Source organism: Phyllobates terribilis, unplaced genomic scaffold (genome assembly GCF_046119375.1).
Source record: "Phyllobates terribilis strain yellow unplaced genomic scaffold, ASM4611937v1 Scaffold_12__6_contigs__length_324123572, whole genome shotgun sequence".
NCBI lineage: Eukaryota > Metazoa > Chordata > Amphibia > Anura > Dendrobatidae > Phyllobates > Phyllobates terribilis.
In genome coordinates, this window is record NW_027362772.1 from 53,772,018 (window position 1) to 53,798,230 (window position 26,213).

General features: G+C 42.7%; 1 protein-coding gene across 2 annotated transcripts; it reads left to right on the plus strand.

Annotated features, from left to right (window-relative positions):
• Positions 1-6,354: 6,354 nt before the first annotated feature.
• On the plus strand, positions 6,355-25,143 carry LYPD3 (LY6/PLAUR domain containing 3). Of its 2 annotated transcripts, none has more exons than XM_073655810.1 (5): positions 6,355-6,559; positions 9,886-10,023; positions 21,261-21,431; positions 24,072-24,218; positions 24,573-25,143. In XM_073655810.1, exons 1-5 carry the CDS (start codon positions 6,481-6,483, stop codon positions 24,989-24,991), a joined length of 954 nt encoding a protein of 317 aa, XP_073511911.1. In that variant the 5' UTR covers positions 6,355-6,480; the 3' UTR covers positions 24,992-25,143. The 2 variants fall into 2 exon arrangements, with proteins under 2 accessions (XP_073511911.1, XP_073511912.1); XM_073655811.1 differs by lacking the exon at positions 6,355-6,559 and adding an exon at positions 7,563-7,715.
• The last annotated feature ends 1,070 nt before the right edge of the window (positions 25,144-26,213 follow it).

The following is a 26,213-nucleotide window of genomic DNA, read 5'->3' on the forward strand; positions in this document are numbered from 1 at the left end:
TAAATCCCAAAGGCTGAGTCTAATGGATATTTATTTTTGAACACCTTGATGTAGTTGTATACTATTTGTATATTTTGAATATATCTTTTTATACCTTTTGTTAATATAGTCTTTTGATATTTGTATGTTTTTACACAGTTCATCTTTTGGTATTTTTCATTCATAGAAGCAGTTTTGTCAAAAAACTATTTTTCATCCCAACACCGCTCCCTCCACCACTTTTCTCCTTATCACACACTGTACTTCATGGTGCACTTACTTCACTGCCCTTCAGCCTCCTCTTGGCTTTTCTTCAACCTCCATCTTGATTCCAAGACTTCATACTTTTTTTATCACTCTATGCTCTAATATCAGTCCCATGATATATCAACACAGCATCAATCTGTAAATCGCTTTATGTAATAAGTGGTCTATGATGAAATTAAGTATCAGCCAAGCATCACATTGGAAGCTAGAGCCGAAACAATCTGTTGGCAGAACACTGGGATTATCTTCCTCTCTATATTCTCCAAAGAAAATGGATTATAAGTGTTAGAACCTTGCTCTTAGGTTTTTTTTCCTTTGCTGGTCACATGACCTTGTTGGCCTATTTAATCCTGCTCCGCCCTTCTGGCTTTGCTGGACTTCATTGTATAACTACTTTCTAGCTAGCCTGTGCTCTGTATCTAACTCTGTTAGTTTGCTTGGTCTACGGACCTCTATGTTCTATATATTTTGTTTGTTCGTCTGTCTGCTACTATTTCTGTTAGGAGGTGTCCCATATTCCTCCCAGTCCTTAGTACTTGTAGGGATTCCTTCCCCACATCTATAGGTCTCCGTACAGACTAGCTTAGGACTTTAGCAGGTCTGATCGCAGGATCAGGTTCCCTGTTACATCGTAGGGATTCAGCTGAGTTCTATCGTAGGGACAGATCTCCTCTCTTTCCTTAGCTCTGGTAGCAGAACATAACAGTAAGTCCAGCCCGCAAATTCTCTAAGGAAAGATTTTTCTGTTCCATCATGGTGTCGGTTCAGGATTTGGCTAAACACCTGCAGGGACTCTCTCTGGAAGTGGCCGAGCTCCGTCAGCACGTGAGTAACTGTCCTGGAGCACATTTCTTGGAGCCTAAGGTATGTTTGCCGGATTTATTTTTTGGTGAACACCGAGAATTTTTTTCATTTAAAAATGCTTGCTTATTGTATTTTCGTTTGAGACCCAAGTCCTCTGGGGATGAATCCCAGCGCATAGGGTTCATAATGTCACTTTTGCGCAAAGAGCCTCAGGAGTGGGCCTTTTCTTTGCAACCTAGTGATACATGCTTCTGATCAGTGGATAGTTTTTTTTCTGCTTTGGGACTATTATATGATGATCCTGACCGTGTCGCATCAGCTGAGACTGAGTTGAGACGTTTGAAACAGGGATCAGGTAATGTGGAAAAATATTGTACTCATTTCCGTCGTTGGTCTACTCAAACAGGGTGGAACGATTCTGCTCTGAAAAGTCTATTTCTTGCTGGGCTCAATGAAAGGGTTAAAGACCTGCTAATTGCTTATCCTACACCTGAAGATTTGCAACAGGCTATGCAATTAGCTATACGGGTGGATAGGAGACTGCGTGCAAGGGTTAATGAGAGCAAATCCTCTGCTATGTCAGTTTCTGGTTATGAGAATGTGTGTACTAACAGTGGTGAACCGATGGAGATTGGATCGGTGGCACCTCGCTCTCAAGAAAAAGATCGTAGATTTTCTGAAGGCTTGTGTTTCTATTGCGGAAAATCTGGTCATTTGATTAAAGGCTGTGAGCTTCGTATGAAGAAAGAAAAAAAAATGGTCAGTCATGCCCGTATTGCCTGTTTAAATTCCAAGGGTGTATTTTTAGCTGCTTCCACGATTGCTCAGGAAAAATTAATGGAATTTCGGGTGTTTGTTGATTGTGGGTCTACTCTGAATGTTATTGATGGGGGATTCTTGGAAAGACTCAATTTAAAACCCAAACCTTTATCATCCCCCATTGCTGTGGTTTCTGTGGATGGTTCCCCTTTGAAGAATATTACTCTCAAGGTCTGTGAAATTCCTCTCACTATTAATGGTGTTCACCATGAGAAATTGGATTTGGTAGTTTTGAATAACTTGCCTTCTCCAGTAATATTGGGATTGCCCTGGTTAAAATTTCACAATCCTGTACTGGATTGGTCTACCAGTGAAATTAAATCCTGGAGCCATAAATGTTATGACAAGTGTTGTAACGGGCGTATTGCAGCTTTGGATAGGGGAGAATTGCCTGTTCCTATTCAGGATTTTTGGAGAGTTTTTTCTGAGAAGGAATCGCAGGTTTTGCCTCCCCATAGAGACTATGATTGTTCTATTGAATTTGTCCCTGGAGCGACTCTTCCTAAAAGTCGTTTATTTAACCTTACTATTCCTGAGAGGAAGGCTTTGGAGGAATACATACAGACAAGTTTGGCCGCCGGTCACATTAGGCCCTCTAAGTCTCCTGTGGCGGTTGGATTTTTTTTTGTAAAAAAAAAGGACGGCGGTTTACGTCCTTGTCTGGATTTTCGTGAGATTAACAAAATTACTGTACGCAATCCTTACCCACTGCCATTGATTCCTGATCTGTTTAACCAGTTAATGGGGGCCAAGTGGTTCTCTAAAATTGACCTTAAGGGGGCATACAATCTGTTGCGCATGAAGGAGGGTGACGAATGGAAGACTGCTTTTAACACTCCTGTGGGTCATTTTGAGAATCTCGTTATGCCTTTTGGTCTTACTAATGCTCCTGCATTTTTTCAGAATCTTATTAATGACATCCTTAGACCTTTGATCGGCAAAAATGTGGTTGTGTATTTGGATGACATTTTGATTTATTCGCCGGATCTGGAGTCTCATTGGCGGAGCGTACGTGAGGTATTACAGTTATTAATGGACAATTCGCTTTTTGCTAAGCTGGAGAAATGTGAGTTCGCTGTACAGAGAATTAGTTTTTTGGGTTACATTATCTCCAGCGAAGGTTTTGAGATGGACCCGGTTAAAGTTCAAGCTGTACAGGAATGGCCTAGGCCTATTGGTTTGAAATCGATACAGAGGTTTTTAGGTTTCGCCAATTATTACAGAAAATTCATTAAAAAAATTTCTAGTATTGTCAAACCTCTGACCGATCTCACCAGGAAAGGTGCTGATGCGGTTCAGTGGTCTTCTGAGGCCATTGAAGCTTTTGTGTATCTCAAGGAGAGGTTCACCTCTGCTCCCATCCTTATGCAGCCTGATGTGACTAAGCCGTTTTTGGTTGAGGTTGATGCTTCCTCTGTGGGGGTTGGCGCAGTATTGTCTCAGGATAACGGGGATGGATTACATCCCTGTGCCTTTTTTTCAAAAAAATTTTCGGAGACTGAACTGAATTACGATATTGGTAATCGGGAATTATTGGCTATTAAACTCGCATTTGAACACTGGCGCCACTTCTTGGAAGGTGCGGAATTTCCCGTTCAGGTTCTTACGGATCATAAAAATCTGATATATCTTGATGCTGCCAAGCGCCTGAATGCCCGTCAGGCTAGGTGGGCACTGTTTTTCTTGCGGTTTAATTTCTCCGTTACTTACATCCCTGGTACTAAGAATGTTAAGGCGGATGCCTTGTCTCGCAGTTTTTCTCCCATAGTCGGTGCTGAGAAAGAGGAGAACATTTTACAAGAAGGTGTTGTGATAGCTGCTTTGGACTCCGTTTTGGAAGATGAGATTCTTAAAGCACAGGAGAATGCCCCATCTAACACTCCTCATGGGAGGTTGTTTGTGCCTGGGACCTTTAGGAGAGATTTGTTTGTTGAGTGTCACGAATCTCGGTTGGCAGGTCATCCCGGAATCTCTGAGACCAAGAGACTGGTGGGTCGCAGTTTTTGGTGGCCTGGATGGCAGAAGGAAGTCATTAAGTGGGTGCGTCAATGTACTATATGTGCTAGATCTAAGTCCTCACATACTCCTGCTGCGGGGTTGCTTTGTCCTTTGGAGGTTCCCAGTGCTCCTTGGACACATTTGGCTATGGACTTTATAACTGACCTTCCCCCCTCTGAGGGTTTTACTGTCATCTGGGTGGTCGTGGACCGTTTTAGCAAGATGTGTCACTTGGTTCCCTTCATCAAACTGCCCTGCGCTAAAACTCTCGCTAAGGCCTTTGTCAAGGAAATTGTCAGACTTCATGGCGTTCCTACTGACATTGTTTCTGATAGGGGTTCTCAGTTCGTGGCTCGTTTTTGGCGTGCCTTTTGTGACAGGTTGGGAGTTCATTTGTCGTTCTCGTCCGGATATCATCCTGAATCTAATGGCCAGACAGAAAGGAAAAACCAGGATGTTGAGCAGTTCTTGCGTTGTTTTGTGGCAGACAATCAAGAGGGGTGGTCTGAGTTTCTGCCACTTGCTGAATTTGCTCTGAACAATCATACATCTTCTTCTGCTGGTTGTTCGCCTTTTTTTTGTTGTTCTGGGAGACATCCGTCGTTTGGGTCGTTCTCCAAGTTGGGATCTGCCGTGCCTGAGGAGGAGAATTTTTCCGGTGATTTGGAGAGAGTTTGGACGGATGTGCGTGGTAATCTTCAGGAGGCCAACAGAAAATCTAAAGACTACTTTGATAGGAAACGACAGGAGGTTTTGTTCGCTGTTGGTGACATGGTTTGGTTGTCCTCTAGGAATCTGCGGTTGAGGATTCCTTCTAAGAAATTGGGTCCCAAGTTTGTAGGGCCCTTTAAGGTGCTTCAGGTTGTCAACCAATCTGCTGTTAGGTTGGAGGTTCCTACCTCCTGGAGAATTAATCCGGTATTTCATGTCTCTCTGTTGAAAAAAGCTGTTGTATCGGATTGTGACGCCTCTGCCTCTGTTCCTCCGGTGGTGGAGGACGGGGAATATGAAATTTCTCGCATCCTTAACTCTAGACGGTATAGAGGTAGTTTGCAGTATCTTGTGGCCTGGAAAGGTTTCGGACCCGAGGATAACTCTTGGGTGAGGTCGGATGATGTTTCCGCGTCCAGACTTATCAGAGCGTTTCACAGGAGATTTCCTGATAAGCCTGGTCCTAGGGGATCCGGAGGATCCTCTTAGAAGGGGGGGTACTGTTAGAACCTTGCTCTTAGGTTTTTTTTCCTTTGCTGGTCACATGACCTTGTTGGCCTATTTAATCCTGCTCCGCCCTTCTGGCTTTGCTGGACTTCATTGTATAACTACTTTCTAGCTAGCCTGTGCTCTGTATCTAACTCTGTTAGTTTGCTTGGTCTACGGACCTCTATGTTCTATATATTTTGTTTGTTCGTCTGTCTGCTACTATTTCTGTTAGGAGGTGTCCCATATTCCTCCCAGTCCTTAGTACTTGTAGGGATTCCTTCCCCACATCTATAGGTCTCCGTACAGACTAGCTTAGGACTTTAGCAGGTCTGATCGCAGGATCAGGTTCCCTGTTACATCGTAGGGATTCAGCTGAGTTCTATCGTAGGGACAGATCTCCTCTCTTTCCTTAGCTCTGGTAGCAGAACATAACAATAAGTATATAGTCAGGAAGATTGAGCGCTTATCGTCTACATAATAATTGTGTAACAGGAGCTGTCTAATCATCATCAGTATCTGTGATAGGAGTTTCTGTCCCCTTCCTTTGGAGAACTTTAGTAGTACAGTCCATGAAATTGCATCATACTTGAACTTTTGGTAACTGGGACGGTGACTAACTAGTCAAGGGGGGTCAAAGTATGATCACATGACCCTACTAAAGAGGAAGGAATAGATTAATTTTTAGATAGAAATGAAAATATAAACACATGGATTATATATATTAGCAGCAAGACAGAGTGAATTAAAAGTATTATTTTAAGTAAACTGTATTAATTCTATTTGTCATTGTGCGTGAATCTATTTCTTCTGGCAACTTTCAATCCACTGTAAAACAGACATCAAACCGGTGAGAAAGTGCATCTGCCAGCTTTCCTAAGGCTGTTGACCGATGGCTGACCGTGAGGGCAAACGATCATTAGTGAAAATTAATATGCAAACTTTGAATGAAGTCATCCATAGCAGGCTCCAGGGTTGTTTGCCAAGGATCCAGTCCCATTTAGGGTAGCAGAACATATTGTCTGCTTTAGAAGTCTATAATTTGAATGAAAAAGAAGGTTTATCACAATCCAACAATTATGCAGCCACCGACAAGGTGCAAACATTAAAACAGGATTCTAAAACAGGATTAGCAGCCGTTGCCTTTTGGCCGGATTAATGACAGTGACTGAGCATGTAATTTGAATGACTGTAATAGTAATAGATGCTCCAGGGAAAGTTTGGCTTGTAATATTCAGGTTATGGAGCTGATCATCGTGTTTGATGGGAGGATCCCAACTTTGACTTATGGATTGGATCCAAGCTCAACTGATAAACATAGACAGAGACAAAAGAAAGACGACACTGTTTTATTAGCTGGCTGGATGGAACCAGAATAACTTTTTCCAGAACCACGAGGAGAAGAAACCTCTGAAGATGGAGATGAGATCTGGTCTTTCATGGAAAGGGTCTACTCTGATGGTCATCTGCTTGGTCTACACACTTTGTCTGAAAGGTAAGGAGCCTCACATTATTGGAATGCTTGCCCTTAGAGGAGAAACCAAATAATTATGGTAATCTGCTATGTCCCAGATACATGTGAGTAGAGCACACTGGTGAACTTGGACCACCAAGGTTGGAATCCTAACATCTACATGAGGTTTATATGCATTTGTATGGAGTTCCTCTGAGAACTCCTGCTGACTTTATACCTCAAAAAGATGGTTAAGATGACTTCCTGTGGCAGTGACCATAGAGTGAGTGGTTAGATAGTGAAATGATTGGTACTAGGCATTATATATTGGGAATAGTGTTGTAGACAACATTTAGAGGCCGTAAAGCACTAGTGATGGCTCATAGAAAACCACCAGAAATTAAATAAGTTGCTAGTAAGACAACACCTTTACAGCTACCTTATTGGGGTATTTTGAGTCCACACTTGGTGGTCTTTCATATAGGAACTCTATGCCACCCTTTTATCTACTAAATAGTTAGCAAAGTTCTTCCAATTAAGAAGTATTTCATGTGTATGTGTTACCAAAGTTCTTCCACCTGACAAGTATATTTCATGGGATTGAAATGTTCCTTTGACACTCCCTTTTCCCTGTTTCTACAAATTCTGTACAGAAGATTCTTGCAGGTAATAATTCTTTGGGTTGCGAAAGAATCATCTTTGGTTCCAAAATAAACATCACTGTATACTCTGTGTAATTAATTAGCTTGGTTTCGCAAGTCATGATCTCCATGGCTATCTCAAGAAAGCTTAGTCGAGTAGGTTGAGTGGCAAACTGGCCACTGAACAAGTGACCGTCCATGATGTCCAGATGCCCATATAGCAAGGGGTAGTCTTCATAGGCAACCACCTTTTCCATAACTTTCTATGGAAAAAAAGTGCAATGTGAAAGTAGCCTTAAAGGGTATATATCATTTTCTTCAGCAGGATCACACCGTTCCTCAACCTCCCATCTTCCTGTTCATGGGCAAATAATGCACTCTTGCATGATTGACAGTTTGGACCAGTACCATTGTCTCTCAGCTGGCCTGAACCGTTTGCCTTCGCAGCATTGGAGAGCGCAGTAGCATGAAGCTGGCCCGGATCAGGAGATAACAGTGAGCTCCAGCAATCCAGACATCTTCAGTGTTATGCTTACAAGCTCAATAGAAAGAACCTTGTAAGTACTGCATATCTAGTGCACTTCTAGTGGAGATACAGGCTAAGACCACGACCCCACTATCAGTATTTGGTCAGTATTCAGTCAGTATTTTTTCTCAGGAGTGGGAGCCAAAACCAGGTGAGGAACAATCAGAGAAAAGGTATAATAGAAACAAGTCACCAATTCTCCATTTATCACCCACTCCAGGTTTTGGCTCCCACTTCCGAGAAAACATACTGAGCGAATACTGACCAAATACTGGGGCTGTGGCCTTACTTCTAGTTTCAGGAGACTAGTTATATAGAGGATCTTCCAGACTTAAAGGGAATGTGAAATTAGAATGTTTCATCCACACACAGGAGGTCAGTCTCATAGATGTTTCGCATGTACGCTTCCTCAAGGACTCCTCCTATTTTGCATGCATGGTTACTTCCTCCTCGGCACGCAAAATGGCATTGGTGCTGCTCTTTCCAATTACCTGCATGACACAGGAATAAATCCCATTGAATACATATTTTGTGAGTGCTGTAAGAGCTTTATTGTAACCTCATATGAAATAATATAGCTTATTGTTGCTGAGCATCATGACTGGAGAGGCACCAGTGGCCTGATTAGATCAAGCATACACTGATGGTAAACAAGCCTGGTGAAAGGATAGCAGCATCGGTAAGAATTTTGTCTTTGTTGAAGACCATATGACTGAACAGTGATGCCTAGTGTCAATACTGAATACTACAATATTAATACATTACAGTAATACAAATCATCTTCATCAGAATACATATATGCTGTGACAGTCTTCGCTGTCTCATTCTATTTGTGGTACTCTCACGCAGGTGGGCTGGTTACCTCCATTAGCAGTGATAGAAGTTCCTCTTTGGCCTCTTTAAATCTAGTAGTGAATGCGACTCACTCCCACTTTGTAGCTAGCTATGACGCAAACTCATCTTTTGAACTGGACAGCTCTCCACCTTCTGACCGTTTTCTCAGTGGGCGTGTCATCTACTAGTGGGGAACATGGACTTTTTATGATCCCTTCAATGCAAAAAGGGCTGAGAAAGCTCTTATAGTGCTGACCCCACACTGCCCTCTGACTTTGCTATGTCATCAGCAACTAAGTGCCTTTAACTTGTTGAGGACAAAATGACACAATGACATATGGCTTATGCATAGTAAAAAAAGGTAGCTTAAGCAAGGTAGGTAGAGAAGGTGTGAACTGTCAATAATTGGTGGCTGCTGGATGGGAGCTCTGAGAACCGTCTCTTTCCTTCCGGCATCCAGTTATTATTTTGATCAGCTGGCCTAGTACAACATAATCTTTTGTTGTGACGCTCAACTAGCAAACAATTTATCAGTCCTGCTTTCTTGACATCAGAGCCAGTCCCTGGTATGTGTACTGTCCTCCAGACTCTAAATCATGAGTGGTGGTGCCACGAGAGGTGGTGAGTTCTCCTTCAATGGAAGTCTTCAAAAGAGGCTGGACAGACATCTGTTTGAGATGGTTTAGTGAATCCTACATTGAGCAGGTAGTTGGACACAATGACCCTGGAGGTTCCGTTCAACTCTAACATTCTAGGATTCTATGATAACCATCACGGGACTTCATGCAACCGAGGAGGTTCTGGGTTTGCCAAAAGCTCTTTGCCCTGAATTTTTTGAAAATTTTTGCGGAGTAGACAGATAATTTGCACAAAATACCTGTCTCCTATATTATATATAATGTGTTGTCTGCTGTTATTCATTTTCCTCAGGTCTAACATTTTCTCAAGTCTAAATTTAACACATAGGGTCATCTTCATCAGCTCTTATTAACTTTGAGGGTAAGGTTCAATTCCTCTGCCCTTACTGTATTCAGCAACCATCAAGTCAACTGTGCCACTCCATGTTTGCAACTATCAAGTGTTTTTGCCTCCTGGTAAAGATGTAAAGCCTAGTGTAGATCATTACATTTTTCAAGAGGAACTCAAAAACAACCTCTCTAACGGGTCTGGAGGATACCATATATATTTAACCCATTTTATGTCCAATAGTGAAGTTATTGGCACTTAGTCATAATGGGTATAAATTTGTGATGTTTAGACGGCATTAAGAATCTCATTTAGCTTTATTAAATAAGACTGTAATATCTATATAGCATTGGTGATGTATACCTTAAATCACATCCTCTTCTTTATCATTCTTTGTATAGGTGTGATGTCCCAGTCCATTGAATGTTACTCTTGCACAGACCATGGTGAGGGTGGTTGCCTACCTGAAAATGCTGTGAATGTTTCCTGCTCCTCCGAACATAATGTGTGTCTTGAGACCATCAGCGCCATAAAAACAAGTATGTATAATTCCACATATTGTATTAAGACATCCTCAACCAACTGTCCCGCACCATCTATGTGGCTCTTATAATAAGTGGAGACCTCTTGTTCTCCTGGAAGAGTCAGCAGATCTCCTGGGCTCTGATGGTTGAAATCTCCAAGAAGCCTGAAATTCCAGAAGGTTTCCTCATTTTTGGAGTAGTAGAATGGGACATGGAGGGACGGAGAATATGAGTGGAGGGGTCTATCTTCAAGATGGGGAGTGGTTTTGGCTAAAATTGCTAAATTACTCCTCACCCATATGATAAGAATGAAAAGATAGCAAATATGTACTAATGTATTTTGCATACTTGAAGAATGGAGAACCCCTTGGCCATATATTCCAACTCTGAAGTGTTATGTTCTGCTACCAGAGCTAAGGAAAGAGAGGAGATCTGTCCCTACGATAGAACTCAGCTGAATCCCTACGATGTAACAGGGAACCTGATCCTGCGATCAGACCTGCTAAAGTCCTAAGCTAGTCTGTACGGAGACCTATAGATGTGGGGAAGGAATCCCTACAAGTACTAAGGACTGGGAGGAAAATGGGACACCTCCTAACAGAAATAGTAGCAGACAGACGAACAAACAAAATATATAGAACATAGAGGTCCGTAGACCAAGCAAACTAACAGAGTTAGATACAGAGCACAGGCTAGCTAGAAAATAGTAATACAATGAAGTCCAGCAAAGCCAGAAGGGTGGAGCAGGATTAAATAGGCCAACAAGGTCATGTGACCAGCAAAGGAAAAAACCTAAGAGCAAGGTTCTAACAGTACCCCCCCTTCTAAGAGGATCCTCCGGATCCCCTAGGACCAGGCTTATCAGGAAATCTCCTGTGAAACGCTCTGATAAGTCTGGACGCGGAAACATCATCTGACCTCACCCAAGAGTTATCCTCGGGTCCGAAACCTTTCCAGGCCACAAGATACTGCAAACTACCTCTATACCGTCTAGAGTTAAGGATGCGAGAAATTTCATATTCCCCGTCCTCCACCACCGGAGGAACAGAGGCAGAGGCGTCACCATCCGACACAACAGCTTTTTTTAACAGAGAGACATGAAATACCGGATTAATTCTCCAGGAGGTAGGAACCTCCAACCTAACAGCAGATTGGTTGACAACCTGAAGCACCTTAAAGGGCCCTACAAACTTGGGACCCAATTTCTTAGAAGGAATCCTCAACCGCAGATTCCTAGAGGACAACCAAACCATGTCACCAACAGCGAACAAAACCTCCTGTCGTTTCCTATCAAAGTAGTCTTTAGATTTTCTGTTGGCCTCCTGATGATTACCACGCACATCCGTCCAAACTCTCTCCAAATCACCGGAAAAATTCTCCTCCTCAGGCACGGCAGATCCCAACTTGGAGAACGACCCAAACGACGGATGTCTCCCAGAACAACAAAAAAAAGGCGAACAACCAGCAGAAGAAGATGTATGATTGTTCAGAGCAAATTCAGCAAGTGGCAGAAACTCAGACCACCCCTCTTGATTGTCTGCCACAAAACAACGCAAGAACTGCTCAACATCCTGGTTTTTCCTTTCTGTCTGGCCATTAGATTCAGGATGATATCCGGACGAGAACGACAAATGAACTCCCAACCTGTCACAAAAGGCACGCCAAAAACGAGCCACGAACTGAGGACCCCTATCAGAAACAATGTCAGTAGGAACGCCATGAAGTCTGACAATTTCCTTGACAAAGGCCTTAGCGAGAGTTTTAGCGCAGGGCAGTTTGACGAAGGGAACCAAGTGACACATCTTGCTAAAACGGTCCACGACCACCCAGATGACAGTAAAACCCTCAGAGGGGGGAAGGTCAGTTATAAAGTCCATAGCCAAATGTGTCCAAGGAGCACTGGGAACCTCCAAAGGACAAAGCAACCTCGCAGCAGGAGTATGTGAGGACTTAGATCTAGCACATATAGTACATTGACGCACCCACTTAATGACTTCCTTCTGCCATCCAGGCCACCAAAAACTGCGACCCACCAGTCTCTTGGTCTCAGAGATTCCGGGATGACCTGCCAACCGAGATTCGTGACACTCAACAAACAAATCTCTCCTAAAGGTCCCAGGCACAAACAACCTCCCATGAGGAGTGTTAGATGGGGCATTCTCCTGTGCTTTAAGAATCTCATCTTCCAAAACGGAGTCCAAAGCAGCTATCACAACACCTTCTTGTAAAATGTTCTCCTCTTTCTCAACACCGACTATGGGAGAAAAACTGCGAGACAAGGCATCCGCCTTAACATTCTTAGTACCAGGGATGTAAGTAACGGAGAAATTAAACCGCGAGAAAAACAGTGCCCACCTAGCCTGACGGGCATTCAGGCGCTTGGCAGCATCAAGATATATCAGATTTTTATGATCCGTAAGAACCTGAACGGGAAATTCCGCACCTTCCAAGAAGTGGCGCCAGTGTTCAAATGCGAGTTTAACCCCTTAATAACATCTGACGTACTAATACGCGTCTGTGCCCTGGGACTTAAGAGCCAGACCCGTATTAGTACGTCATGGCGATCGCGCGCGCACACAGGCTGTGCGGGCGCGATCGCCGCCGGGTGTCAGCTGATTGTCACAGCTGACACCCGGTACTATGTGCAGGGAGCGGTCACGCACCGCTCCCAGCACATTAACCCCCGCGATGCTGCGATCGAAGTCGATCGAAGTCGATCGCGGCATTGCGGGGGCAAGGGGAGGTGATCGCCGATACTCACCTCCTCTTCCGGCTTCCAGCGCAGTCTGCAAAGGCTTCCCGGGTGTTGCCATGACGACCCGATGTCGTCATGACAACATCCGGGTCACCAGAGAGCAGGAAGATTGCTTGGACATGCGCAGTGCATCTCCAAGCAATCTTCACACTGTGCACTTCTGACAGCCTTCATGGCATAGGGATGGTGCTCCATTCCTGTGCCATGCAGGCGATCAGAAAAAAAAAAGTGAAAGTCCCAGAGTGGGACAAAGTAATAAAGTGTATAAACTGTGTGAAAGTGGAAAAAAAAAAAAAAAAAAATGTGCAAAAATATTATAAAAAAATAAAAAAAATAATACACCAAAAATAAAAATATAATGTACCCATCAATAAATATTATTATAAAAAAAATAAAAAAAAAACAATAAAAGTACACATATTTGGTATCGCCGCGTCCGGAACAACCTGACCTATAAAACTGTCCCACTAGTTAACCCCTTCAGTGAACACGGTAAAAAAAAAAAAAAAAAAACCAAGCAAAAAACAATGCTTTATCACCATACCGCCAAACAAAAAGTGGAATAACACGCGATCAAAAAGACGCATATAAATAAAAATGATACCGCTGAAAACGTCATCTCGTCCCGCAAAAAACAAGCCGCCATATAGCTCCATCAGCCGAAAAATAAAAAAGTTATAGCTCTCAGAATAAAGCGATACTAAAAAATATTTTTTTCTATAAAATAGCTTTTATTGTGTATAAGCGCCAAAACATAGAAAAATTATACAAATGTGGTACCGCTGTAAACGTACTGACCCGAAGAGTAAAGCTGCCTCATCAATTTTACCACACGCGGAACAGAATAAAAAAAAAAAAAAAAAAACAATTCCTGAATTGTTGGTTTTTGTTTATTCTGCCTCCCAAAAATCGGAATAGAAAGCGATCAAAAAATGTCACGTGCCTGAAAATGGCACCAATAACAACGTCAAGTCATCCCGCAAAAAACGAGCCGTCACATGACTGTCTGCCAAAATTTGGAAAAATTATAGCTCTCAAAATATGGCGATGCAAAAACTAGATTTTACAAAAAATGCGTCTTTTAGTGTGTGACAGCTGTCAGTCATAAAAACCCCATATGATTCTGGCATTGCTGTAATCACACCGACCCGAAGAATAAAGTCGTCTAATCACTTATACCGCACAAGGAACGGCGTCAAAAATAAACTCTTGAGTTAGGATTGGGCTAGGGTTAGGGCTGGGTTTGGGGCTAGGGTTGTGCTGGGGCTAGGGTTGTGCTGGGGCTAGGGTTGTGCTGGGGCTAGGGTTGTGCTGGGGCTAGGGTTGTGCTAGGGTTAGGGCTGGGGTTGGGATTTTTTTCAAAAGTAAGAAAAAAAGATGACGATATGGCGACTAGTGTTGAGAGCAAGTGCTCGCTACTTGAGTTTGCATCGGGTGCTCTGGTATGCATTTAGTATCGTGGGTATTTGAGTGACATGCTCGAGTCTCTGCCCCATATGCTTCGCGGCCAAAAAACTTTACGGGGATTGCCTGCCATGCACGAGCGATCCCCGCATGTTTTTTTTTGGGTGTCTAATAACCGTGAAACATGCGGAGCAGGGACTCGAGCATGTCACTCGAGCACACGCTGTACATGGTGCATACCTGAGTACCCGATGCAAACTCAAGTAGCGAGCACTTGCGCTCAAGAATAATGAAAACTTATTCAATATGATGACCTAATGTAAACAAATAATGTGCCGTACCTCTGGGTTCAAAATGTTCACTATACACCTTAATAAAATCTTTGAGGGGTATAGTTTCCAAAATGGGGACACTTGTGGGGGAGCTCCACTGTTTAGGCACATCACGGGCTCTCCAAACGCGACATGGTGTCCGCTAACAAATTGAATGGAAAATCGGCTCAAATTGTTAGCGGACGCCATGTTGCGTTTGGAGAGCCCCTGTGTGTCCAAACATTGGAGCTCCCCCACAAGTGACCCCATTTTGGAAACTAGACCCCCCAAGGCACCTATCTAGATGCATAGTGAGCACTTGGAACCCCCAGGTGCTTCACAAATTGATTCGTAAAAATGAAAAAGTGAAAAAAAAAACACTTTTTCATTTTTATGAATCAATTTGTGAAGCACCTGGGGTTCCAAGTGCTCACTATGAATCTAGATAGGTGCCTTGGGGGGTCTAGTTTCCAAAATGGGGTCACTTGTGGGGGAGCTCCAATGTTTGGGCACACAGGGACTCTCCAAATGCAACATGATATCCGCTAACAAATTGTCGGCTCAAATTGTTAGCGGATATCATGTTGCATTTGGAGAGTCCCTGTGTGCCCAAACATTGGAGCTCCTCCACAAGTGACCCCATTTTGGAAACTAGACCCCCCAAGGCACCTATCTAGATGCATAGTGAGCACTTGGAACCCCTAGGTGCTTCACAAATTAATTCGTAAAAATGAAAAAGTGTTTTTTTTTTCACTTTTTCATTATTACGAATCAATTTGTGAAGCACCTGGGGGTTCCAAGTGCTCACTATGCATCTAGAAAGGTGCCTTGGGGGGTCTAGTTTCCAAAATGGGGTCACTTGTGGGGGAGCTCCAAAGTTTGGGCACAGAGGGGCTCTCCAAACGCAATGTGGCGTCCGCTAACAATTTGAGCCGATTTTCCATTCAATTTGTTAGCGGATACCATGTTGCATTTAGAGAGTCCCTGTGTGCCCAAACATTGGAGCTCCCCCACAAGTGACCCCATTTTGGAAACTAGACCCCCCAAGGCACCTATCTAGATGCATAGTGAGCACTTGGAACCCCTAGGTGCTTCACAAATTGATTCGTAAAAATGAAAAAGTGTTTTTTTTTTCACTTTTTCATTATTACGAATCAATTTGTGAAGCACCTGGGGGTTCCAAGTGCTCACTATGCATCTAGAAAGGTGCCTTGGGGGGTCTAGTTTCCAAAATGGGGTCACTTGTGGGGGAGCTCCAAAGTTTGGGCACAGAGAAGCTCTCCAAACGCAATGTGGTGTCCGCTAACAATTTGAGCCGATTTTCCATTCAATTTGTTAGCGGATACCATGTTGCATTTAGAGAGTCCCTGTGTGCCCAAACATTGGAGCTCTCCCACAAGTGACCCCATTTTGGAAACTAGACCCCCCAAGGCACCTATCTAGATGCATAGTGAGCAGTTGGAACCCCCAGGTGCTTCACAAATTGATTCATAAAAATGAAAAAGTGTTTTTTTTTTCACTTTTTCATTGTTACGAATCAATTTGTGAAGCACCTGGGGGTTCCAAGTGCTCACTATGCATCTAGATAGGTGCCTTGGGGGGTCTAGTTTCCAAAATGGGGTCACTTGTGGGGGAGCTCCAATGTTTGGGCACACAGCAGCTCTCCAAACGCAACATGGTGTCGCTAACAATTTGAGCCAATTTTGCGTTAAATTTGTTAGCGGACACCATGTTGCATTTAGAGAGCCGCTGTGTGCCCAAATATTGGAGCTCCCCCACAAGTGACCCCATTTTGGAAACTAGACCACCCAAGGCACCTATCTAGATGCATAGTGAGCACTTGGAACCCTCAGGTGCTTCACAAATTGATTCATACAAATGAAAAAGTGTTTTTTTTTTCACTTTTTCATTGTTACGAATCAATTTGTGAAGCACCTGGGGGTTCCAAGTGCTCACTATGCATCTAGATAGGTGCCTTGGGGGGTCTAGTTTCCAAAATGGGGTCACTTGTGGGGGAGCTCCAATGTTTGGGCACACAGGGACTCTCTAAATGCAACATGGTGTCCTCTAACAAATTTAACGGAAAATCGGCTCAAATTGTTAGCGACACCATGTTGCGTTTGGAGAGCCGCTGTGTGCCCAAACATTGGAGCTCCCCCACAAGTGACCCCATTTTGGAAACTAGACCCCCCAAGGCACCTATCTAGATGCATTGTGAGCACTTGGAACACTCAGGTGCTTCACAAATTGATTCATAAAAATGAAAAAGTGTTTTTTTTTTCACTTTTTCATTGTTACGAATCAATTTGTGAAGCACCTGGGGGTTCCAAGTGCTCACTATGCATCTAGATAGGTGCCTTGGGGGGTCTAGTTTCCAAAATGGGGTCACTTGTGGGGGAGCTCCAAAGTTTGGGCACACATGGGCTCTCCAAACACAACATGGCGTCCGCTAATTATTCAAGCAAATTTTACAATCAAAAAGTCAAATAGCGCTCCTTCCCTTCCGAGCCCTGCCGTGCGCCCAAACAGTATTTTTTCCCCAAATATTGGGTATCTGCGTGCCCAGGGGAAATTGCACAACAAATTTTGGGGTCCATTTTTTCTTGTTACCCCTGTGAAAATAAAAAAAATTGGGTCTAAATTAACATTTTTGTGAAAAAAGTTAAATGTTCATTTTTTTCTTCCACATTCAAAAAATTCCTGTGAAGCACCTGAAGGGTTAATAAAGTTCTTGAATGTGGTTTTGAGCACCTTGAGGGGTGCAGTTTTTAGAATGGTGTCACTTTTGGGTATTTTCTGTCATAAAGACCTCTCAAAGTGACTTCAAATGTGATGTGGTCCCTAAAAAAATGGTTTTGTAAATTTTGTTGGAAAAATGAGAAATCGCTGGTCAACTTTTAACCCTTATAGCTCCCTAACAAAAAAAAATTTTGGTTCCAAAATTGTGCTGATGTAAAGTAGACATGTGGGAAATGTTATTTATTAACTCTTTTGTGTGACATATCGCTCTGATTTCAGGGCTTAAAAATTCAAATTTTGAAAATTGCAAAATTTTCAAAATTTTCGCCAAATTTCCGTTTTTTTCACAAATAAACGCAAGTGATATCGAAGAAATTTTTCCACAATCATGAAGTACAATATGTCACGAAAAAACAATCTCAGAATCAGGGGGATCCGTTGAAGCGTTCGAGAGTAATTACCTCATAAAGTGACAGTGGTCAGAATTGTAAAAATTGGCCCGGTCATTAACGTGCAAACCACCCGCGGGGCTTAAGGGGTTAATAGCCAATAATTCCCGATTACCAATATCGTAATTCAGTTCAGTCTCCGAAAAAATTTTTGAAAAAAAGGCACAGGGATGTAATCCATCCCCGTTATCCTGACACAATACTGCGCCAACCCCCACAGAGGAAGCATCAACCTCAACCAAAAACGGCTTAGTCACATCAGGCTGCATAAGGATGGGAGCAGAGGTGAACCTCTCCTTGAGATACACAAAAGCTTCAATGGCCTCAGAAGACCACTGAACCGCATCAGCACCTTTCCTGGTGAGATCGGTCAGAGGTTTGACAATACTAGAAACATTTTTTATGAATTTTCTGTAATAATTGGCGAAACCTAAAAACCTCTGTATCGATTTCAAACCAATAGGCCTAGGCCATTCCTGTACAGCTTGAACTTTAACCGGGTCCATCTCAAAACCTTCGCTGGAGATAATGTAGCCCAAAAAACTAATTCTCTGTACAGCGAACTCACATTTCTCCAGCTTAGCAAAAAGCGAATTGTCCATTAATAACTGTAATACCTCACGTACGCTCTGCCAATGAGACTCCAGATCCGGCGAATAAATCAAAATGTCATCCAAATACACAACCACATTTTTGCCGATCAAAGGTCTAAGGATGTCATTAATAAGATTCTGAAAAAATGCAGGAGCATTAGTAAGACCAAAGGGCATAACCAGATTCTCAAAATGACCCACAGGAGTGTTAAAAGCAGTCTTCCATTCGTCACCCTCCTTCATGCGCAACAGATTGTATGCCCCCTTAAGGTCAATTTTAGAGAACCACTTGGCCCCCATTAACTGGTTAAACAGATCAGGAATCAATGGCAGTGGGTAAGGATTGCGTACAGTAATTTTGTTAATCTCACGAAAATCCAGACAAGGACGTAAACCGCCGTCCTTTTTTTTTACAAAAAAAAATCCAACCGCCACAGGAGACTTAGAGGGCCTAATGTGACCGGCGGCCAAACTTGTCTGTATGTATTCCTCCAAAGCCTTCCTCTCAGGAATAGTAAGGTTAAATAAACGACTTTTAGGAAGAGTCGCTCCAGGGACAAATTCAATAGAACAATCATAGTCTCTATGGGGAGGCAAAACCTGCGATTCCTTCTCAGAAAAAACTCTCCAAAAATCCTGAATAGGAACAGGCAATTCTCCCCTATCCAAAGCTGCAATACGCCCGTTACAACACTTGTCATAACATTTATGGCTCCAGGATTTAATTTCACTGGTAGACCAATCCAGTACAGGATTGTGAAATTTTAACCAGGGCAATCCCAATATTACTGGAGAAGGCAAGTTATTCAAAACTACCAAATCCAATTTCTCATGGTGAACACCATTAATAGTGAGAGGAAATTCACAGACCTTGAGAGTAATATTCTTCAAAGGGGAACCATCCACAGAAACCACAGCAATGGGGGATGATAAAGGTTCAGGTTTTAAATTGAGTCTTTCCAAGAATCCCCCATCAATTACATTCAGAGTAGACCCACAATCAACAAACACCAGAAATTCCATTAATTTTTCCTGAGCAATCGTGGAAGCAGCTAAAAATACACCCTTGGAATTTAAACAGGCAATACGGGCATGACTGACCATTTTTTTTTCTTTCTTCATACGAAGTTCACAGCCTTTAATCAAATGACCAGATTTTCCGCAATAGAAACACAAGCCTTCAGAAAATCTACGGTCTTTTTCTTGAGAGCGAGGTGCCACCGATCCAATCTCCATCGGTTCACCACTGTTAGTACACACATTCTCATAACCAGAAACTGACATAGCAGAGGATTTGCTCTCATTAACCCTTGCACGCAGTCTCCTATCCACCCATATAGCTAATTGCATAGCCTGTTGCAAATCTTCAGGTGTAGGATAAGCAATTAGCAGGTCTTTAACCCTTTCATTGAGCCCAGCAAGAAATAGACTTTTCAGAGCAGAATCGTTCCACCCTGTTTGAGTAGACCAACGACGGAAATGAGTACAATATTTTTCCACATTACCTGATCCCTGTTTCAAACGTCTCAACTCAGTCTCAGCTGATGAGACACGGTCAGGATCATCATATAATAGCCCCAAAGCAGAAAAAAAACTATCCACTGATCTGAAGCATGTATCACTAGGTTGCAAAGAAAAGGCCCACTCCTGAGGCTCTTTGCGCAAAAGTGACATTATGAACCCTATGCGCTGGGATTCATCCCCAGAGGACTTGGGTCTCAAACGAAAATACAATAAGCAAGCATTTTTAAATGAAAAAAATTCTCGGTGTTCACCAAAAAATAAATCCGGCAAACATACCTTAGGCTCCAAGAAATGTGCTCCAGGACAGTTACTCACGTGCTGACGGAGCTCGGCCACCTCCAGAGAGAGTCCCTGCAGGCGATGAGCCAAATCCTGAACCGACACCATGATGGAGCAGAAAAAATCTTTCCTTAGAGAATTTGCAGGCTGGACTTACTGTTATGTTCTGCTACCAGAGCTAAGGAAAGAGAGGAGATCTGTCCCTACGATAGAACTCAGCTGAATCCCTACGATGTAACAGGGAACCTGATCCTGTGATCAGACCTGCTAAAGTCCTAAGCTAGTCTGCACGGAGACCTATAGATGTGGGGAAGGAATCCCTACAAGTACTAAGGACTGGGAGGAAAATGGGACACCTCCTAACAGAAATAGTAGCAGACAGACGAACAAACAAAATATATAGAACATAGAGGTCCGTAGACCAAGCAAACTAACAGAGTTAGATACAGAGCACAGGCTAGCTAGAAAGTAGTTATACAATGAAGTCCAGCAAAGCCAGAAGGGCGGAGCAGGATTAAATAGGCCAACAAGGTCATGTGACCAGCAAAGGAAAAAACCTAAGAGCAAGGTTCTAACATGAAGGTCAGGAAGAGTGACACCTTTTTCGGTGTGTACCGCAGTAAATTTGTTTGACCGCCAGGACACTTTGTCTAACCTTGCCCATGCCTTTTAGTATGCCCTTAATGAAGCTTCTCAGAGTTTCCACACAATTTAGTGCCACTTTTATGGTCTCCATGCACAATGATGCCCCAAAGATGCTCTCCATACACATTGATGTCTCCACATTACCCCCTTACATACAGCAAGATTCACTACCACACCATGATGCCCCTGACAGGTGTGATGCCCAATTGAGCCCCGCACACAGGATGGTATCCTCATACACCACCTAAAGATGCAGACACAATTAAAAGTGGAACATACTGCCCACCGATCGGGACAGTCCGGCTGAATCTGGGACCATTGGGAGGATAAAAATGAGGCCTCTTTCAGGAGCTGCTTGACATCTCCCTCATACCTATCTTTACTCTGAATACAAAGGGCTAAACTAGCCCATTTTTCAGCCCCTTGGCCCCAACATATTTAGTTCAGTTGACAACCTCAAGCTTTTCTTTGTCTTTTCAAAGTGTAGAGCCCACAACATCCACCATGTTCATCATTTTCCTTAGTGTCCTAATATTTTTGTCTCGTTCCACAGGTCACAATAATCACATTGTTCTGAAGAGAGGGTGTGGGACTGGTGACGAGACCAAACTGGACAAAACCATGTCTTTCTATGGGATCTCCGTGTTTATTCAGCTGAACCAATGTAACAGTAGTTTGTGTAATAGTAACATGGATCTGAGAAACTATCAACTTGCACCTGACGGTAAATACTTTGATACACAGGTATATCTGTTACGTGCATTAATTAATATGGAAAGTCTTGTCTTGGTGTATTAGGAAATTGCCTTCTGAATCATGTCTCCATTGTTACTTGCCACCTAATGGGTCATGCAATGGTGGACTCTCCAAGCCACAATCCGGCTACACCAGGGTGCAGAATCTAAAGGAGGGTGCTTTAGCTTTCAACCTTTAACCCTTCTATAGGGATATGGATTTTGTTGTATGGAGGATCTAAGTTGCAGTCATTGGCATGGGGTACAGCAATGGGCACAGTAAGAAAAGTCATAGAAATACATAGCCGAAGTCAGAAAAGAGGATGTTAGATAAGGGAGAACCAAAGTCACATAGGTTAACTAACTGGTAGAGATACCATTTACATGGCCATTCTGATGATATTATCCAGCACTGATGACAACCAATATAAAAAATGAAGACAGCACCATGCAGGGGTGAGATAGGTCCGAGGGTAGAGGGGCATGTGCTGGTCCACCTGAGTCTACCCATGTTTGAGAATGTATATAAATAATTGAAAACTTCAGTGTGCATAACTATCCCCCCCTACAGTCAGTACTTTGCAGAGCCTCTTTTTGTGGCAATTAGAGCTACAAGTCCCTTTGGATAAGTCTCTATGAGCTTTCCACATCTTGCCACTGGGATTTTTGCCCATTCCTCAAGGCAAAACTGCTCTAGCTCCATCAAGTTAAATTGTTTCCTCTGGTGAACAGCAATCTTCAAGTCTGACCACAGATTCTCAATTGGATTAAGGTCTGGACTGTGACTAGGCCACTCCAAAATATTTACACATTTCCCCTTAAACCACTCAAGATTTGCTTTAGCAGTATGCTTGGGGTCATTGTCTTGTTGGAAGGTGAACCTCTGTCCCAGTCTCAAATCAGACTGAAACAGATTTTGCTCAAGAATATCCCTGTATTTTGACCATCTATTTTCCCCTCAACTCGGACCATTTTCCCTGTCCCTGCTGCTGAAAAACATCCCGACAGCATGATGCTGCCACCACGTTTCACTGTGGGTTTGGTGTTCTTGAGGTGATGAGCTGTGTTGGTGCCAGTCATAGCGTTTACCTTGGTGGCCAAAAAGTTACATTTTGGTCCCATCTGACCACAGCATCTTCCTCCATACATTTGGGGAGTCTCCCACATGTCTTTTGGCAAACTCAAAACAAGACTTACAATTTTTGTGTGTAAGTAAAGGCTTTTTTCTGCCCACTCTTGCATAAAGGCCACCTCTATGCAGTGTACGGCTTATTGTGATCGTACGGACAGATACTCCAATCTCTGCTTCAGAACACTGCATCTCCTTCAGGGTTACCCTTGGTGTCTGTGCTGCCTCTCTGATTAATGCCCTCCTGCCCAGAATGAGAGTTTTGGTGGTTGACCCTCTCTTGGACGGTTTGTTGTGGTACCATGTTCTTTCCATTTGATGATCATAGATTTGATGGTGCTCCGGGGGATTATCAAAGATTGGTATATTTTTTTATAACCCAACCCTGTCTTACTTCTCAACAACTTTGTCCTTGACTTGTTTGGAGATCTCATTGGTCTTCATGGTGTTGTTTGGAGATCTCCTTGGTCTTCATGGTGTTGTCTGGAGATCTCCTTGGTCTTCATGGTGTTGTTTGGTTAGTGGTGCCTCATGTTAATGGTGTTGCAGCCTCTGTGGCCTGTCAGAAAAGGTAAAGTGTACATACTGACAGACATGTAACACTTACATTGCACACAGGGGAACGTCCTGCCACTAATCATTTGATTAGTTCTTTTCTTTTTGTTGTACAATAGAATCAGACATATTTTTTTCTGACATAAGCAAATCTAGATTTAAACTTCCTCAAAGGCATCAATCCCAAATGTTTAGGACATATTTTCTTAAATCTCTAAATTACCCTATAGAATTGAACAATGTTTACAGCTATATATTCTACATAAAAGGGGATGCAGCTGTATATCAATGTTTTTGGAAGATTCGGTTGTCTTTCTTGTGTGCTTTTTTACTTTTACGAAGGAAGTGGATATTTTTTTGATCTGACAAACAACTCTAGATGAGGAATTTCTCAATGACGCTGGTCCCAACGTTTTTATGCCAGTTCCTCCACACTTGGGCGATGCACTAGCCATATGACTGCTTGTCCTCTTCGTTCGGGTGCTCCAACCACTCTTCAGCCTCCATAGGGGCTGTCCATGCGTCCCAGCAAACTTCTCACCAGCACCACTCTACTTTATTTTGCCCAGTCATTACTATTATTTTAGGTGTCTTAAAAGGATTACAACTGCTCTACACCATCACACGGGATAGCATTGGTCAGGATAGGCAGCAGACAAAAATGAAGGTCAGTTTATAAGGTGGGTCAGAAACTTAAAGACAAGCTGACAGTAGAAACTGACTCGTAAGGCCAACAAGATTTGTGGAGCATAATCTGAAGGCAAGGTAGGGAGATTTCTATCAATAAAGACTAGAGAAAGGTCAGGATAGGCGCCAGCCAAAAACGAAGGTTAGGTTATTATCATCGCCAAGGTGGTTTACGTAGGGTGCCTACGTAAGACCGTCTATAAGCTACTAAAGATATTTTGGCTGATAAATGATACTGATATATTTGTGTGTTCTACAGATAACATAACTCGTATTCCCAATGATGAACAATGTTACAGCTGTATTGGAAAGACCGAGGGCGAATGCTTGCCATCAAATGCCCCCGTCATGGACTGCTACGACACCTATGGTCATTGCTTTGACGGAAGTGTGACCATATCTATTGGTAAATATCTAGGCGCCATGGTAGAAGGGAGCAGAAAATGCCTTTTTGTGTACAATGACCACTACGGATCAAAACTTTTGACTTGTCTCCATGACATGTAAAAAGTTTCCTAAAAGTGCAATTACACTTAAAATAAATAACAAATTAACCAAAGCTAGCGGTGGCTACAATATGATCCAGGATTTTGTATATATTCTGGATATTTGTAGCACTGTATCTCACAATATTTAGCCCCAAGTCCTAAAGAGCCAGTTGAAGGGAGGGTAGGGATAACCAGTATAAGCTTTGTCAATTTTACAAGGGAGGTTGGGTTGCCTTCAAATACATGCCCTAAAACTATCTATTCCAACCTAGAAAATGACGTAACCATCGTACCTGTCAAGAGCTGCTCCTTGAGATACTATTGTGCCAAACAAACACAGACCTACGATAGTGTGTCTTTTGAGATAAAAGGAGCCTGCTGCTCGGGAAAACTCTGCAACCAAGACCTCTCCAACAGGACTCAACATGGAGACATGCCCTTTCTAGTCCTCCTTAATGAAAATAAAGAAGAAATGACAACCACAGCTCTACCACCTCCATGGTTAAACCCTACACATATGGTGCCAACCACAAAAGGCACCACCTCGACAAAAGAAGAAGCACAAACTGATCGGAATATCACTGTAGCTTCACGTTTTAGTTTTGGTCCTCAAGATAACCAAACCAATAACAGGGCCTATGGATTGTTCTACTCTTCTTGGCTTATTTTCATTTTAGTCTGCCTTTCTTGATTATTTTCTTCCATGTTCTTCTACTTTGGACTTTATTTTTTATTTTTCATTTTTTGTGAATTTTTAGATAAAGGATGGAGTTGCATTGAGGCATCAAACTCTTAAGGCAGAGTGTTGGAAACTTACTGACAAGTATTAAAAAACAAAACTTAGGTCTCATTGTCTTCTAATATCTCTTCATACTTGGCTGGACTTTCCTTTGTTCTATCACCCTCTGATTATGTTCATATCTATAGCATAATATGTCTAATATTCTAAAGCTTATGCATGAGAAAATGGTTCTTAAAGGGGTTGTCCAGGTATAATAACTCAAGGCCAGCATGGGAGTTGTGGACCCTTCCAGTTACGATGGACTTTGACCTAAACGGAGGAGTTGTCAATCCTACGACCTCTTGGTTTTCACCCAATAATCCCTATACAGTGATCTGGACTTCACTGAAGACTTTCCAAGGACACAATTTCAACATAAGCACTGTTATCAATAGCTGTTATATAGTAGAATCTGAGACGTAAGGACAAGACAAGATCTGCGGAGCATAGTCAGACAAGCTGAGGTCAGGGCAGGCAGATTTCTATCAATGAAGAGTAGCGAAAGATAAGGATAGACGGCAGACAAGAATCAAGGTTAGGTTATAAACTGGATCGGAAACTTGAAGAAAAGCTGACAGGTATTAGAATCTGAGATGTAAGATCAAGACAAGATTTGTGGAGTATATTCAGTCAAACCTAGGTTAGTGCAGGCAGTGTTTTGTCAATGAAGACTAGCAAAAGGTTAGTGCAGGCAATAGAGAAGAATCAAGATTAGGTTATAAGCCTGGTCGATAACTTGAAGAAAAGACCAAGACAAGATTAGAGGAGCATAGTCAGATAAGCTGAGATCAAGGCAGGCAGATTTCTATCAATGAAGTCTAGCAAAAGGGCAGGATAGGCGGCAGACAAAAATGAAGGTCAGGTTAGAAGCTGGGTCAGAAACTTAAAGACAAGCAGACAGTAGAATCTGACTCGTAAGGCCAAAATTATATTTGTGGAGCATAGTCAGACAAGCTGAAGTCAAAGTAGGCAAATTTCTGTCAATGAAGAATAGTGAAAGGTCAGGATAGGCACCAGACAAAAATCAGGGTCAGGTTATAAGCCGGGTCAGAAACGTTAAAACTAGGTGACAGTAGAATCTAAGACGTAAGGCCAAGACAAGATTTGTGGAGCATAGTTAGACAAGCTGAAG